We start from the raw sequence: 18,494 nt of genomic DNA on the forward strand, positions 1-18,494 counted from the left end.
TGGATAAAGTTCTGTCCAAGTACAAGTGGAGTTTATATATAATTTATTACCCAGTCTCACACTAGTGAGTCTGCTTTGTGCCCCAGACAAGACCCACAGTATCTTCTGTTTCGTGCTTTGTTCTTGCGAGGGGGAGTGGTGTTGAGCCAAGGTAAACTCTGGGCACAGGGGCTGTCCCACTGTACCTAGGCCCTGGGGAGAACTCAGCTCAAGAGGCGGAGCACTCAGCATTTGCCAAGATTTGTCATTTCCGAGTATGAGGACAATCGGACATAAAAGGAACTTAAAGGCCTTTACAAATTTCCTGTGTGTACATCTGATCTCTATTTTGATTACTCAGACCAAGCACCTTTATTTTAACAATGGATGCTAACAAATTTCCTTTGTCATGGTGCTTGCTCAAGTGAATGCGATGGATTGGCCAATTTACCGGAAATAACGGAGGACTTACTACGGCCAAGAGGAAGCTAATTCAAAATAACGCTCCTATAATGATGACAAAATGAATTTGATAAATTGTGAACAGCAGAACAACAAAAGGAATGAAATTATTTTAGAACAATTATTTTCTTTTTTTTAATAAAAACAAAAAGTCTTTCATTCACTCATTCATTTGATTTGTCAATTCAATTCCCTGGACATTGTCTTAGTAGTTCACAGACTAAGAACAGAATAGCTTATCTAGAGGTTGAGAACTTAGAGTTGTGATGCACTTCATACTTTCAGCTACTTCAGTGTTTATATCTGCCGATAATATTTTGATAGGGAGAATAAACACTGATAATACCTCTTTTAGTTCTAGATAATGGGACCTTTCTGCACTACTTTAAATAGGTGCATGCACCAATTTATCTTCATATCTTTAGTATATTCAGAATGATGTCATCTTTTTCAATAATATCTAAATACACGTAAATCCAGAGATACCTGTTTTAAGTGCACATAAATCTCAACTCTACTGAATTCTTCATTATAGAAGGAGGAGATTAATCAAGCCTTCAATTCTCTTCTTGCTCCTGGATTTTCTACTTTGTAAGTTGATTTAAAGCGCCATGGAATTTTCAAACCACTGATTTAAAATATTAAAACTATGAGCAATATTGTTATAAGAATTTAACCATGTGGGGGCTTAGATACTTTGATGCCTGTGCACTAACAATCTAGACTTCCCTTGTTGCTGGGGGGAAAACACTCAAGTGCACCAGCATTCTTTTCTGTTACCATGAGTGACGGTAACGGACTTGACCCTGTGTCACCTTCTTAGCCCGCTCTTGGTAGAACCAACATCCAGCTGCCTTTTCTCTTGTGAAACATAAGTCATCGGTAAGACAAGTAGGGAGAAACATACACTAAAATTAAAATGGAGGAAAAGCTATGTTAAAGCCCTAGGTGGTACAATGTACCATTTCTTCCACGATATCTTACTATGAGAAACAACATATTCTTCACGAGTTCTTCTCTCGATCTCAGCTGCAGTATTTAACAGTGTTCCTAGGAGAACACAAGTCTTGTTTTCTGTAAATAATAAAAGAATCCTTTATCCTGGAGCTTGACTCTCTAAAGCACAATCACCATAAAACTGTTAAAATAGATTCAGGGCTTATGAAACAAAAACAGCAGTAAATTTGCTATCAAGATACTACTTTTCTCAAAGCTACTGGATGATGCTAAGTGAAATAAATCAGAGAAAGACAAATACCATGTGATTTCCCTTATTTGTGGGGTCTCAAAACAAAGAAACAAACAGACCCATAGATACAGAGACCAAAAAGGGTGGTTTCCAAAGAGGAGAGGGGGAAGGGTGGAAAAACAAAGAAATAACTAAGAATACTCTAGGCAGGGAAAAATTCAGCTGAAACTTTAAGAACTGGCCTATCATATATTCAAATGTGTTTTCAAAAATCATTTTTCTAAATCACAACCAAAAGTCAAATAATGTATGGATGGGTGACTTCTGAAGATTGGCTAGATAGCCTAAAATTTCTAACATACTACTCATAAAATAACAACAAAAACAACTACTCTTTATTTAGCAGTAATTATTAGCCAGAACAGAGCTAAAGACCTCAGAAGGTGAACTCACTTCCCAAGGGCGGTAAGACTGTCGTGCTCACTCTGCAGATGAGAGCACGGACAACTAGAGAGACTGCAGAGCTGCCCAAGGCTGTGTCGTTTCAATGCCGAAGGGCAGCAAACCAAGCAACAGGAGTCCCTGTTGAGTGCATGCCCCCATACACTAGACTACATTGACTTTGAAAGCGTATGACCTTTCCCTCACAATTATGTAATTACATGCATAATGCCACAAGTCACCAAGTAGTATCATTTATTAACATTCTCTGTCATTCTTAAGATTGCTAAGTATCACGTTTTCATCTCTGAGCCCTAATTTAGGTGGATGCTTCAAATTTAGCTCTGGAGGCTTTAATTACAGTAATTTGTAGACACATGTTTACGTAAGTGTTCAATAGAGAAAGTGTTTTTACTTTTCGCTGCGATTCTAATCTACCATTTTAATTTGTTTTTTTTTAAAGCACCACAAATAACCCATAGAGCATGTAGCACCAGCTCTGATAGTTGCTTTTGGACTATCCAGTGGCCCAGTTAAGTAGAACATGATGAAAAATAAAATAAGCGTCCACTAGAAAACGAAGACTGCTCAGTTTGCCTCATTGTGACATCCTGACATGCTCCCAACGAATTCATTCCAGAGAAAAATGGGATGGAATTCAATTTCATCTATAGCAAAAATGAGTATGCAAAAAAAAGTAGCACCTTTTTTGGATGTTTTGCAAGGCATATTAATGAGAAACCAGAAATTCGCACCCTAGAATTTGTACCAAGTGGGTCATGTGGAATTGCATTCAAAGACCATGACAAACAGTGACACAGAGTGGTCCTCCTTTCCTGTGTCCTCTCACTGTACGATACCGGTCGGCATTCTTCCCCCCGTCCAGCCTCAAGTTCGTTAATGATATTGCCCAGGTTTTTTATTGGACTTTTTGTTGCCATTTTCACTATCACTGCTCCACCTCTTATAGCTCATTAAAATAGCGGAATGAATCTTTTTTCTTTTCTTCCTTTGCAGGGAGGGGACACCTGTTGATTTTATGTTAATATTTTTTAGCTTAATGAATTTCCTCACTCCATCTTCCAGACTACTGCACAGAGTTCTGAAATAATCCCACTAATGCTACAACCTTAATCACGTGACTCCCCTAGTCACATGACCTCCTTATTCTTCAAATAGTTCCCCACAGTCCGCAGGACAACAGTAATCAAACTCCTGCACTTGGCAATATAAGTTCTCCACCCCAGCAACTACTAATATCCATTACTAATGAATGCCTCTGTATCCAATGCCATTTCTAATTTAGCCTCTTTCCTGCTTCCCCCCTCAATCTTGCCCTGTGGACTACACCCTGTGCCAGCCATTACCACTTTAGTTCTAACACATGAATCCCACAATGTCAAATTTCTGTCTTTCTAGAATTCCCCAAGGAGTATTTTCCAACACCTCTCCCCGTAGTTCTGTGCCTTGTACCATGTTCTAACTTACATGAGTGACTGTGTACATCTAGGTCTCCAACACAACGTAAGCTCAGGGACAGTGTCCGCCGTATCAGTGAAGTTCCTCCCGTACCACATCCTCCCTCCTTTGGTAGCAGGAGTAAGTTCAATCCCAAGAAGACTTGGGGTGCCCAGAGAGGCTTCCCCTCCCTGTGGTATAGGGTCGAATGAAAGGAGACATTGCTTGGATGATGTGGTAGGAAGAATAGCACTGGCAAGTCAGAGCAATGTTACAGCAAACATTTTAATTAGCCTTTTTAAGCACGCGTTTAATTATCTATGTCCGAAAGTGACTACAGTCTCTCTCTCCCCTACCTGTCAGGTGGTAATACGCTGCAAACGCACCAAGATGTGTTACAAACTTCTTCCTAGTACTTCAGAGTGAAGTTAAACCAAACGTGGGCACTCATTGCAACCAAAACACACAGGTGAAGCTCTGACCTGGTACACAGAACAATAACAGGAATGCACATGTCTCAGAATAACATGCCTCCTTCTAGTCAAAGACTTTGGAACACGTGTCAATGACAGTCATTGATACATTTTACATATTATTTATTCCTGGAGAAAATCATTCTATTTATCCTAAACACTGCCAAATTAGACATTCTACCCTGCTCCTCATTAAGAAAACAATTTTACGGGAATTGAGACAAAAAAATGTAATTCCTTCCGTTGGTCCAATGACATCAGCGCGGCGACCGCCGCCTGTCGGTGCCCGAGCTGGGTGGGGAGGGTGTCTCGCGAGACCCCCACGCGTCCCTCGGCCGGGGCGCTGCTGGCCGGCCAGCAGCTGATGGCTTTCCCGGAGCGGCTGCCTGTGTAGACTTCAGAACCGACTCTGAGTCATCGGAACCGTCACGGCCCGGGTTGTGGACCGATGCACACGCGGCTCGGCCACGCCCCAAGGAAAGCTCACGTGGCTGTTGAAGGGGATGTGGGCAGGGCATTTCCAAGTCAAAATACTGGAACCACCGTAACTGGGGCTGGAATGAGCTTTAAAAAATGACGTTGTTTTTCCATGGGAGAAAAGGTCTCAAATTGAAGTGACCCATTATTTTTGTCATAATCTTGTATGTGTACGTGTATATATATATATATGTACATATATATATATATATACTCATAGCTGGGACTTCTTGTTTACTTTCCAAATGTATTCTTTATATTACAGAATTAAAAGTCCTGGAGGCTCTGTCCAAACCACTTGTATTAAAAAATGTAGGAGGATTCGAAACGCATCGAAGACGTGGCTTTTTCCCTGGAGTAGCTTACATTCTACATAAAAGGACGCGATTATACAACATAACAGTAAGAGAATGTATGGAACAGCCTGAGTGATTTCAAAGGTTTCATTAGTCACCCTGGCTCTGTGTCCAGTTTGGGGCCCAGCCATGAAGGAGAGGGTGACAGGGAGGGGACGGCCACGTGACACCCTCTCATCGTGATATCATTAATACAAGGCAAGGCTATGAAGCGGGTATCAGCATGTGAGGGCAGGGGTGATTACATTCCAAAAAGTGGTTTAGGTGGAATCAAGGAAGGAGCCAATTAGTGAGCAGCATTGAAGACTGAGCTAGGCAGTTTCAGTGTCACCTGGTGAGCCCCAGTGACATTGCGTGGGTTTGAAAGCATGCGCAGTGCATGAGAGAGCCACGTTTGTGAGACGACAATGAAAGTGCGTAGGGCGAGCGCAGCGTGGGTCGGCCATGGGGGTTATTACAGATGGGATGTGTGGGACAGGCTTGGGGCACCGAGGCACGCTAGCGAGCGCGGCAGTGCTTTCAGCAAGAAGTGACATCCTACTGAAGTAGAATACAGAGTGATCCCAAACTCACTAGTAGCTGGTGTGGCTCAGTGGACTGAGTGCCGGCCTGCAAACCGAAAAGTCGCAGGTTCGATCCCCAGTCAGGGTACATGCCTGGGTTGGGGCCAGGTCTCCAGTTGGGAGCATGTGAGAGCTAACTGATCCATATTTCTCTCACACGTTGACGTTTCTCTCCCTCCCTTCCCCTCTCTAACAATAAATAAATAAATAAAATCTTTTTTACAAAATTAGGAAAGCAAGCTGAATAAAGCAGTACAAAACTACCATCAAGTTTTAAAGTGGAGAATGTGGGAGGATTCTGGTGGTATCGGTGGTGGCAGGTGATTTGAAAAGATGTTCTTGTTTGAGGCTATTTGTCTGATATCAATTACTTAGCAACCAGAAGTCTGCAATAACATCACGCTTAATGCATTGAACGTATCACCATGTATATAGAAGTATACAGGGCTACATAAATAATTAAATCTAGGAAGCTTACGGTCTTTACATACGGTTAAATTGTGCGATGTTTACTGTCGGCATCCGTGGGGAAAGAAAGTCAGTGGGTTCACCCGGTGCCAGCGAGGAGGTGAGCTCGCCCACGGGGAAGCGTGTGTTGGGTTAGATCCCGTAGGTCGTGCACAAAGACACAGCTGTCTTGGCCTCCGTGGGCTGTATTTACACGTCAGGTTCACGACAGACTCAGACTCTACACGTTTTCATTATTGATGGGTAGTCAAAGTCACCTACATAATTTTTCAAGGAAGGTTACATGAAGGTCCTAATCCGTCAGTACCCTCAGGCATGCCCTTTTTGTTTGAGATACTCTGCAGTACACTGTGCGTGTCCCGTGGGTCTCCCTGAAGTGAACAATTCTTTCCAGTTATCTCAGCACCGGGCAGCGTTGGTCACAAATGTCTGCGGAAACGTGCCGTGACTTATGATGGGACGGTGGGCGGACACATTGTATGCAAATGGTTGGTCTGTGGCAGCGGTGTCCTTTCCAATTGATTGCCAAGGAAGGCCGAATTTCTCCTGAATGACCAGTTTCTTTCTCACCTTTGCGACTGGCTGAGTCTTCTTTGCTCCGGCTCACTCCGTGGCCCACTCGGGTGACTCTGGAGGAGCTCGTGGACTCCACAGTGGGTGCTGCCATCTCTACACCTCATGTGGTCCCTGCCCCCCAGGTACCTTTTATTCTGCTAAGTTTGCTACTTATGTCTTCATGTCATGCTGTCATGCGCATTTATGTGAACCACTGCAAACCTTCTTTGCAACAGGGCAAACATACGAACGGGCAGGGCTAAGTGGGAAACCCTCAGTCAAGTTACTTCACATTAACACCTTTATATCTCGTACTCTCTCTCCAAGATAGTTTTCATTAGCACCAGTCCCATAGCTGAGAAAAAAGAATTTCACACAGGTTCAAACACCTTAGGCAAAAATATGTAGGAATCCCCGAAGTTTTACTAAGAAACACGAGGGGAAAAACCAGTCATATCGAAAGAAAGATACTTGTCGTGTGTTCCCTATAGTGGCCAAGAGGTAGTGGGACGGATGACCCTGGCCAAAGCTTCACTTTAAGAATCTTGGTAAGTTACTTGTAGGATCTTATATAAGGATCGTTTGATTCCATATATGCTCTGGTGTAGGTAGGTAGGTAGGTAGGTAGGTCGATACAGAGATACATAGACAGATACAGAGATACACAGGTAGATAGGTAGGGAGAAAAAATCTCTGCTTTAGTTGTTTTACTAATTTCCTGTTTCAATCCACTCACTCCAAAGTGTCAGAAGAACAATGCTCTACATCTAGAGGAGAAAAATCATTTTCTCCCCCCAAAATATTACCAACTCCAAAACTCCACGCCGGTCCCTTCAAGTTGTCACTGTCACGCCGGCCGAGAGGGAGGCAGAGGCCCTGCGACTTCCCTAGCTCCACAAGCACTCCCACCAGGCGGCCTTCCGTTCCTTGTTTTCTTGAACAGCATCCAAACCCGTTCGTCTGTGGTGTGAATGCAGGTGGTAGGCACAACCATTGATTCTGGGTCTACCTATTTAATTACGTAACTTGGAACAAGTTACCTATTTCTGTAACTCGGGTCATTCATCTGTCAAAGGAGAAATAACAGAATTCCTCAGAGCTGGCATGCAGACAAAATGAAACAATACACGTCACGTGCCTGGATCGATGTACCGCATGCATTAAGCTCTTGGTGAATGTTCTTTGGCTTTAAGAAAAGTACTATACGCAGTATCATCATCCGCTTTCACCTTGTCTTGTGTATAGTCCCATGTTCCGTAGAAATAGGTAAAACAGCCTATGTCCTCACCACACAGTGTGACAGCCACTCAAGTCGTTGCCATCACTCTCAGTGGTGCTCGTCCAGCTCACGGATGACCCTACATCCTGGGAGACCACCAGGCATTCCGCTGTGACAGACCTGGGCCAGCGGGCTGTCCATTACGAACCCACACGTCGGGTCCCCTGGTTAACACCTGGCTGTTCGCAATGCGTGGACAGTCCACAGGGGTTCCCATGGGGGGCTCCAGGGGGTTGAAATGCGGAAATCCGCCTTTGTCCTCATCAACACGCTGATTTACAAGATGGGCTCAGTGTGCCTGCTCATCACAATTCACCGCCGTGATGCTGCACCAAGTCCAGCGCTGGAAAGCCGAGAGCAAGGAACCCTTTACTGCTTTTTAAATAAAAATTTTAATTGAGCTCGGGCTGCGAACCAAAGTGTCATAGGTTCGATTCCCAGCCAGGGTACATGCCTGGGTTGCAGGCTATAACCCCCAGCAACCGCATATTGATGTTTCTCTCTCTCTCTCTCTCTCTCTCTCTCTCCCTCTCTCTCTCTCTCTCCCTCCCTTCCCTCTCTAAAAATAAATAAATGAAATCTTTTTTTAAAATTTAAAATATCTTATTTATTTTTAGAGAGGGAAAGGGAGGGAGAAAGAGAGGGCGAGAAACATCAATGTGTGGTTGCTTCTCACGTGCCCCCAAATGGGGCCCAGCCTACAACCCAGGCCTGTGCCCTAGACCAGTCATCGAACCGGGGACCTCCAGGTTCACAGGCTGGTGCTCAAGCCACTGAGCCACACCAGCCAGAGCCAAAGACTTTATCTCCTACATGCACTGTTTTGGGGCTTTCTATACAGCATCCATTTCTTACCCATATTTACGTAGTGTGAAAATTGGAAACTATGCAACTCTGAGTTCAAGGAATGCACACGCAGAGTGGGCGGACTCTCTGGAAAGTCGTGGCGTAATCGCTGGGGTGTTGAGGGCACCATAGCGTGGTTCCAAAGACGGTCCCTGGTGGGACTCTGCACACAAGGGGGCGAAGACTGGGGGACTTGCTGCCAGCCACTGTCCCTTAAACACCAGCCAGGCTTGACAGTCTGGGTTCGTTTCCATTTTCTTGCAATGCTTCCATTTGTAAAAAAAAAAAAATGCAGATAAATATGATCAATCCAAGACAACATTCTGGAGAAAACTCTTACTGTCTGCGGTCTCACTTTTATGTGGGTCCTCTTCTCCCCCAAACCAGGGCCGTGTCACCCCTGTTCCTTGCCGGCGACAAGGGCTTTGCAGCCTCCGATCTAACCCTCCACTCCCCAACTCTGAACCCGCCTCCGCTTCCTGCCGGAGGAGACAGATAAATCTCGCACGGCTGGTCCTCTGAACTGGTTGACACGGGAGATTTATTTGTCCAAGTCTGTGCGGTGGTTCTTCTTCCCTTCAAATTGCACTTACGTCTTAGATTCTGGTTCACAGCTTCTTCCAGCTGTATCTAATTACTGAGGAGTCGGGGTCAGAAATTTCCAATCCTTTCTTCTGCTCCCAGATAGTCAGATACGAAGGAGCCAATGACATTTTCACCGTGTTCTCTTGCCTTCAAGGAGCCTGGGTTTTTTATTTGTGTACCGACCGCAAGCAATCAAACATTTCCGAGGCTCAGGGTCACCCAGATGCCGGGCCGCATTAGGAGGCCAGATGCCACGAACAAAGCTTTAAAGTGGAGGATGGTCGGAGGCGGCGGCCTGCGGGGCTTACAAGGCAGCATGGCACCTGTTCTGAGGCACACGAGTGCGCAACTAAGAAAACAACAGCGGCCCTGGCTGGTGTAGCTCAGTGAATTGAGCTCGGGCTGCGAACCAAAATGTCGCAGGTTTGATTCCCAGTCAGGGCACATGCCTGGGTTGCAGGCCATGACCCCCAGCAACCGCACATTGATGTTTCTCTCTCTCTCTCTTTCTCCCTCCCTTCCCTCTCTAAAAATAAATAAATAAAATCTTAAAAAAAAAGAAAACAACAGCGAGGTAACACAGGGTATTGGGGAAGATATAAGGACTCATGACTGTTTCGGGCAATGGAAAACTGACAGTGAGGTTCAGCTGAGAAAGTCAAGCTCACGGTCATAGCATGTGGCAAACTTCTTGGTGTCTCTGTGAGTTAGAATGAAGCCCAATCATCATGATTTATAAATAGATATTAAAATAATATCTATAATATCTATAAATATCTATAATACCTATAAATAGATATTATAAATGGATATTAGGGATAAATATTTAATATGGATACTATCAAATGTTGGATAGATTGACAGTATTTTATATTTTATTTAACTGGAAGAGTAAAATATGTACCTAGATTCAGTCTTTATCATTTGTTTGTTTATAAAGTTTGGTCATTTGCTTACAATTTTAAGAACCTGCCCTGGCTGGCGTAGCTCAGTGGATTGAGCACGGGCTGTGAACCAAAGTGTCGCTGGTTCAATTCCCAGTCAGGGCACATGCCTGGGTTGCAGGCCATGACCCCCAGCAACTGCACATTGATGTTTCTCTCTCTCTCTATCTCCCTCCCTTCCCTCTCTAAAAATAAATAAATAAAATCTTAAAAAAAAAACAATTTTTTTAAGAACCTTACATGACACTACCCCTTGTACCAGAAAAGAGTTTCGGGCCCTGCTGACCAGTCTCCCTGACCGGGGCAAGTCCACGCGAGAAGGGCCCCCCGCCCCTGCCTTCACGTGTATTCCATACTGTGCAGCCCCCGCTAACCACTTTGGATTTGTACCGAAGATGAGATTTTTGTCAGTGTTCCCTAGGTAGTTCTTTCCTCCCATCCCGTTGTCATAAATTGCAACCTGATTGTTGTCTGATGATTGAGGTCCTTGAGAACAAAATAATTGGCTTTTTCCATGGTCCATAAAAAAGATCCTCTGTCTGGTACAGGATTGTCAAAGACTAAAAGTAACTGTCTCTCTAGATCATTGCCTATTGTTTTGCTTACTTTTATAGAGAAATTTTTAATTGGCAATTTAATACTCAGGGAAAGCATTAGTTAAAAAACACCTTGATTGAAGGTATGCGATAAATATTCCACAGAAAAGGCCATATCAGTTTAATTTCAAACTATAAATAGATAAAGCGACTGGGTAAATTTCACTGTGGAAAAAATATTGCCTTTTGCTTCATTTACTAAAGGTAACTTAGACAACAGCAGTCAACACTGATAACTCATAAATACACTAATAAAAACTAATGACCCATCGATGACAAAATGATTAATGAACATATAAAACATTGTAATAAACAAGCCCATGATTTGAAAAAGCCAATAAAAACATCACATTCACCATTAACTACAGCAAAGAGAGAAAATCGTGGCCTGGCTACAGGTGCACGTTTGACTCAGCACACTGGTAGGCTAGTTGTGCCTTGCGCCGACCACGAAGACCGAGCTATGAGGGTTCAGCCTCCCTTTGTATTGCTTCTCGCCCCGAGTTTCAAATCTATTTTTGTAGAAGTTGAATCACATTAGTAAGAGGGAAGAGAGAAAGGATGCTGATTTTAATAAAACGAGTTAGCTGAAATCATTTCCTGGGACACCCACGTGGAAAGGGGTTTTTGTACCCATCCTCAAGGCTACTCGAAGCTGCTATGGAAAAACTGTTTAGTAGAAAGTTCAATTTAAAATGTCAAATACCGTATGTGGAAAATTAAATTGCTACATTCCAACCTCCCTGACCCAAGACATATTATATGTAGAGGGACTCGGAAAAGTTAAAAGTGTTTTATTCACAGAAGAGCTTCTGCTAATGCATAACCATATTCAGAAAGTGGATCTATGAGAATGAGTAAATGGAATTGAACTTTAAAAGCAAACTCTTAAGTAACTTGAAAAGCTATATTTCAGTTTTATTTATCAGAGCCAGTCAAGATATTTTTACATTAGATACTAAAATTTGAATTCTTGATAACTATTACATACTTCAAAAGTAGGTAATTTTTTGTCTTATTTGTGGAGATTTTCTTTAATATAATATCTAGCACTAAGAAACACAGCTTTTCTGGATTCTCCCTGTAACAATAAATGCTCAAATCTTTTTTTCTAAATATTGTATATGCATGGTTGAATTTATGATATAATTAAACAGTAAATATAACACTTCATTCTCTTCTGACTTGAATTTAAAACTTAAAATAAGTTATTTACATTAAGTGGCTACTTTTGAAAACAATATGTAATTTATTAAGAGTGATAAAATCAGTAAATTATATGAATGTGTCATCTGCCAATCCAAAACCTATTCCTCCAATTTAATTTTATAAAGTAATATCACTGAATTGTAAGAAATCTAAAATTACACACACTCCAAAAATTATCTAAACATGTCCCCTATTTTATAAATACCCCTTAAACCATTCATTGATTGGATTGTACTCTGTTCAAACCCTGTTGTGTTTTCAGTTACTGCAACGCATTAGGTGACTTGCTCGCATTGCTTCTAAACACAACGTATAAAATATGAAAGATGTGTTTGAAATCAGTGGGGTTGAAACAACTGAACACATACTTGAAAACTAAAATGGTGTTAATTAAGTAAATGGCCTGCTTCTACACGGCTGCCGCCGAGAACTGTCCATTAACAGCAATTTATCCACCGTCGTGATAATTCAGCCACATCAAGTGCATCGTGCTCCAAACTTGAAAATGTCCCAGGCTCCATGGCGGACGTGAAAGGCTTTGCTCTGTCTGAAGGCATCTCAAGCCTGGCAGCTGCCATCTTGGGCTTCAGGGGAATATTCTAAACCTTTGTGGTCTTATGAACCTTAGAAAGATTGAAACAGACCGCTGTCACCCTGTGGGCACCCGGAGGTCGGGCTCGTGGGAGTCCCACACGGCAGTGATTCTCCGTCTTGTAGCTCGGCTTCCCTAGACACCCAGTTCCGTTCAGCCTCTGGTCCGTCGGCGTCGACCGCGGAGCAGCTTTGGAGGGACCAACTGTTTTAAACGTTACATTCAAAATATAGTGAATACCTTGATCCATCGCTAATGTATTTCAAGCAAACACTCATTATCCGATTTACAATAGCGCATGATCTTTCGGACAGTTTTAAAATGGAAATTTTGCAAAGCCATCCCCGTAACAAAATACCATCAATATTCTGGGCAGATATGCACCTGTAATTACCTGTGGGAACACTTCCTGAACAAACACTGTCTCATAGTCTTTCTTATAGCTTTTCCCAGAACCTAACTCAGTAAGGCCTGCAATGCAGCGTACGCTCGATATTAGCTGAAGGGATAAAGGACCATTAAGGAAATACCGTGCGAACCATTTGAATTAGATTTCTGTGTGTTATTCAGGATACCAAAGACATACACTTGCATCATATATACAGCAGACATCTCTAAGGCATAATAAGCATTGTTGTCATTTAGCAACTCTTGAGTTTATTCCATGGGCCCCTGAACTGACGTCACTCGTGTGCTAAGTGACCTGGACAGTAAGCCTGTTCCCTTGTCCTACAGCAGAAACAGATCTGAGAACGCACATGAAGGGGAGGTAATTCGGTAGGGATGGCACTGACAAATACCTTATGCATATACTACATATGCGTGCTGTATTTCATACATTTACATTATATATAGCCACGCCCACTTCACAAAGGATACACACTCTGAGGAATGCGTCATCGGGTGATTTTCTCGTGTGAACATCCCAGAGTGAGCTTACACAAACCTAGGGGGTCTAGCCTGCTGCACGCCTAGGCTGTACGACACAGCCTGGTGCTCCTGGGCCGCACGCCCCCGCGGCAGGTCACTGCACACACAGCGTGAGACCCCGCCAAGCCCCGGGGAAACTGACGCCCTGTAGGGACTCCGCACACCCGAGATACAGGAGGCCACTGCTGGCAGACCCCCGCAGACCTTCACAGCCAACGGTTTCAGGTAGAAAGGGGGACCCCCTGAAATAACGATCAAAAGCAAGGGTAGCAAATACACACGCCAGTAACAGTCAAGCATCACAGGCTGCACCTGGTGGCAGGTGTGCTGCTCTCCCCACACCCCGCGCAGCGCAGTGGGTGCGTTTACGCCAGCGTCCCCGTAAACACGGGAGACACGCGCTGTGCTGGGGCGTTCTGACGGCTACAGCGCCCCTGGGTGAAAGGATTCTTCCACTCCGTTATAACCTCACGGGGCCACAGCAGGCATGCAGACTGTAGTTGGCCGAAATGTTATTATGCACCACGTGACTGTACCCGTACCTGTACAGGATGTGTGGGTGCTTCCCTGCCAAGAGGTGGTACAAATGAAACCTCAGTGAACTACCTCTGCAAGGTCGGTTCGCAAAGGGTCTCGGGTGTGGCGCACACACTTCCTGTGTCCTGAGAAGCCACCGAGGGTTGCTCTTCACCAGCACCCCTCCCACATCCCTCAGAGGCCTCCCCCATTTCCCATGCCAGCCACCCATGCCCCACTGGGGCTGCCTGGAAAATCCTTAACGTGGAAAGCAAGGGAGAGAGGGCTGCTCCCCTGGCGTCTCTTCCACCGTCATCTCCAGACGTGACTCTGGAGACCACGCCACCTCGGTTCGGATTCTCCCAGGAGCACATCTTGTGAGGACAGGTGGGTAAGTGTCTTTGGGAAATGATCCAGAAAACACCAATAGGGGGATGACGGGAAGGAAGCCAAGAAAGTTTACAATATCAGCGAGTTACCATGTGGGCAGGCGGAGCTCGGCCCCACAGGACCCGGGCAGAACGCTCCTCGGAGTCATGCCAGCCCAGGAGACAGGAAGCTCCTCTCACAACCCTGCCTGCTGGGTGGTGCACCCCAAGGCCAGGGGAAGAAGAACACAGTCAGGGTGTCTAGAAAACAGCCTAGAGAACATGGGCAGAGCACCCCAGGCACCTGTGGGTGGACCCTGTCTGCCTGTTCCTCCAGAAAAGGGGGCTCCCTCCTCGACTCTGGGGGTGGAGGCCGTGAAGAGAGCGGAGCAGTCTCGCGTGGCCCCTCGGACTTGAGTGCGAAGAGGCACCGTGTCCGCAGGGCAGACGAAAGGGACGGCTTCACTGACCGCCTGTCAGTTTCGGATCCTGGAGAAAACTAAGCGAGAATTGCAAACTGCAACTCAGAAGAAGGGAGTCAGCATTTAATGAGCAACTAAACCATGCTCACTCAATGCAGACAAGTGATCTTTATCCATTCCAATCCATTCAGTGGAAGAACTTCAGAGCTTCTTGAGGAATCTGAGTGGCAAAGAACTGAGCTGGAGTGCCATCTTTACATTTATAAGACATGTTGCAAAGAGAAGCATTTGATTTCTGAGAAAGTGAATGTCCTACTCCTTAAAATAACAACCCACTATTCAGAGAGTGTTGAAGACTGAGATAACATATAGCATAAGTTAACATACATATATTTATATTACACACACACGTGTGTGTAGATATATATAGATACGAATATAGATATAAGTATAAAACACGTAGCATAATTAACACATAGTAGCAGCCAGTACTTAGTGCTAACTAGCTGATAGCCTTGAACCTTACAGAACTATGATTTCTGAATCTATTTGACTGAATGACTTGCCCAAAGTCACTCAGTGAGTGAAGAAATAAACAAAGGTCCTGGTCCCCTACCATCAAAGCCTCTTGTCTTCAAAGATGGACAACAAATGGACCAAAACTGAATATTAAGTTTTCATAAAGCCACAAAATTAGTCTAATCTTTAAGAATAGATGAGCAACTTAAAATGTTTAACACGTCATTTTTAACAGTAAACATGGCCAATCTTTAAGATAAAGTTGGGCTAACATAATCTTTATTGAAATAGACATTATAAATAAATGTATAAAACTTTTTTTTTTCAAAACAGCAGCGACTCTTGTAGGCAGCATCCAGCCGACCACAGTTCTCAGTACTGACACGTATCTGCAGGGTCCTCAGAAAGTTGACAGCAACTGCACAAGTAATAATGTCTTGGCTACAACGTTAAAAATCAAACAATGCCCCCAGCACCAACTCCTCTGTGTGTACTGAGCCCCCCCCCTCACCTTTCTACACAGAAGAGAAGATTTCTGTTCTACATGATGAACCTGAGGTCCTCAGGTAACAAAGCCAGGGCCAGTCATCTGGAGCACTGCACTTGAGAAGCCATTTAACCAGGCTGATACAACGTATGTCCATGTCCACTAGCAATGCCTGTGTGTTCAAGTATTCTTTTCTTTCCCTTCTTCTTTCAACCAGCACTCCTTACTTCTCAAGACTCCTGGTAAATTGGTATCCATTGTTTTAAGCCTAAACCAACACACACACACACACACACACACACACGCACACGTCTTTGCCTAAAAAGAAGAGATGGAGCTGAACTCCTGTCCTCTGCAAAACACCTGTATCCCTTTGAACCACTGACAGGACACCAAACAAGAATCAGGCACTGATGCACGGGATGTAATCCTGCGTGTGTAGGGACAGGAGTTGGTATTGGAGCTGAAGTGATGAGGGAAAGAAGGAAGGGACCTCCCAGGGGTGAGTGAAGAGGTTTTTGAATCGGACCAATAATGGATCTTTTCTGTAATTAAATTACAACGTCAATATCAAAGTGAACTTCACGGAAACATTTCAACTGGATGGAGAGCCTAGCTCGCATATTATTTCACAACAAGGACATGTGGCATGTGCTACATGAAAGGACCATTCCAGAAAATACCACATTCAATGAAACAGAAAATGTGCTTTTTTTAACCATGAGACCGAGCTAGCCGGAGGAATTTCAGAAGTTCAGGCAAAGCAGTGATGCTGTAGAAAATTCACATGAGCAATATTTTGCTAAGAATGACTATTCCAGTTTTGACACTTATCTTAATTTTGTGACATACAGGCTGTAGGCTATTGAGGTTAAAAATACCTCAGTTGTGAGAAGGATGGATCATTCTCTGCAAACACCATGATCACTATCATTAATAACAGTCACAGCTGCCGGCCGAAGTGAGTCCTTTCCATGGCAAAGGCTGTCATGTTCAGGAACCACCTGTTACATATTTAAACCGACCGTCCACCTGCAACTCTCAATGTTTACAAAGCATCACACACCTGGTGGCAGGTCACGCCTGCTCAGGACAACGCGGGCTGACTACGCGGGTGCAGGAGATTTAAGTCTCTCCTGGGCTCCCCGCGCCGACCTGCGCGCATCTGCGAACGCGATCACCAGCACCGGAGGGGGGGAAGGAGAACGGGCGCCGGGATTGCGTGCCATTTGGGTTTTTCCGCCTGGGATACCAGCCTCACACACACCCTAGGGAAACGCACGCGGACAAGAATGAGCATCACAGAAAGGCAATAAATCCGCCGCGGGGACAGGAAGGTGGAGAGGGAAGGAGTTGCTCGTCTGTGACAATGTTTCCATGGAGTCAAAATGGAGAGACAGACCAGCGTGCCTTTTGCTGGCTCCCCCTCCCCGGCTCCAGCGGCCTCCCCTCCCCTCCCGCCCGCCCCGCAGGTCCCCACCTGTCTCCGCCCCAGCCGTACTGAGGGAACCACCCTGCCCCGCATCACTCACCTGTCGTCATTCTGCCATCCTTGGTCCCCTAGCAGCAAATCCCGAAACCTGTACCTGGGAGGCAGAGGGGGGACTTCGCTCTCCAAATCAACCATCCCTCCTCCGGGGGTAGGGGACACAGGCCAGCGCAGGAGAGGAGGGAGGCAGGCGGCGAAGGTTGCGGAGCCGCGGGAGGGGGCGACTGAGACGCGGGGCCTGGAGGGGGGCAGCAGGGGGAAGGGGCGCGGAGGGGGAGGGTCTGCTCGGAGCCGGAAGCCCCGGCTGCAGGGGGCTGGCTCCTCTCTCCCTCCGGAGAGTGATGGGGATGATGCAAACCCAGCCCAGGAGCAAAAGTCTGGCTCCGACCAGAATCTCCGCTGCCAAGGAACCGCCCCCGGGCTCGGCACCGCCTCTGGTTCCCCAGGACTCGGGGGAGGCGGGAATGCAAAAGTAACTTGGGCGGGGGGCGCGGTGCCTGGAAAGAGGGGATTCGGTGGGAGCGTGCGCCACGTGACGCCGGAGCGCTTCCCGGAAAGGCAGCAGGCGCACCAGGCGCGGGACCCCAGCCTGGGTCCCCGAAACCGCCCAGGCTCCCTGCACGCACCTTCGTGGCAATGAGACGCCCCCTCATTTGCATAACATGGTGACGCACGGAGGGGCCTTGGGGATGACCAATGAGGGCACGCTTAATTTGCGGATTTGCGGGCTCCAGACCCTCCGTGGGAGGGGGACACAGGACGCTGGGAGTGTCCAAGGTGCTCCCAAGCCCTTGGGCTTTGCGCGCCTGCAGCTGGGTGGGCGGGCTGCAACACGCGCGCCCCTGCGGAGGGAATCCCCGCTCCAGCCCCAGGAAAGTCCCTTTTCTTTTTCTCTTGCCATCTGCAAGAATGGGAGGTGTTTCCCTGATCCTGGAAAGGAAGGAAGGCACTTCTCCGGCCGCAGAAGGGACACATGTGAAGGAGGACCAGGGTTGCTCCCTGAAACCTCGAGGACCAGATACTGGTCCAGGACTGTTGGGGCTCCTCCCGGTGCTGGGGGCTCGCAGGTGCCACCCCCCAGCCCTGGGGAAGCTCCCAGGCGTGGTCCACCCAGCCAGAGTAAGGAGGTAACTGGAGAGCTGGTTTTCCAGCATCAACGTCTGCTTCCCTTGCAACCTTGCTGTGGATGCAGGAGCCCTAGTTCCATTTGCACCGAGAACTGATCGGGCTCTATACAGACAGCGAATGCATCCCAGGCAACGGTATGGGGAACCCTGAACATGGCCCACGC

The 18,494-nt window shown here is 45.9% G+C and overlaps 1 protein-coding gene across 2 annotated transcripts in view; it reads right to left on the reverse strand.

Annotated features, from left to right (window-relative positions):
* Nucleotides 1-17,487, reverse strand: part of KCNT2 (potassium sodium-activated channel subfamily T member 2) — a 197,293-nt gene extending 179,806 nt beyond the window's left edge. For both annotated transcript variants that reach the window (XM_045817680.1, XM_045817677.1), the window contains exon 1: nt 17,247-17,487. In XM_045817680.1, the coding sequence (XP_045673636.1) occupies nt 17,247-17,341 (95 nt within the window). In that variant the 5' untranslated portion in view covers nt 17,342-17,487. The remainder of the gene's footprint in view (nt 1-17,246) is intronic.
* Between the last annotated feature and the right edge of the window lie 1,007 nt (nt 17,488-18,494).

This window comes from Phyllostomus hastatus, unplaced genomic scaffold (genome assembly GCF_019186645.2).
Source record: "Phyllostomus hastatus isolate PE091 unplaced genomic scaffold, TTU_PhHast_1.1 phas_contig_148, whole genome shotgun sequence".
NCBI classification, from domain to species: Eukaryota; Metazoa; Chordata; class Mammalia; order Chiroptera; family Phyllostomidae; genus Phyllostomus; species Phyllostomus hastatus.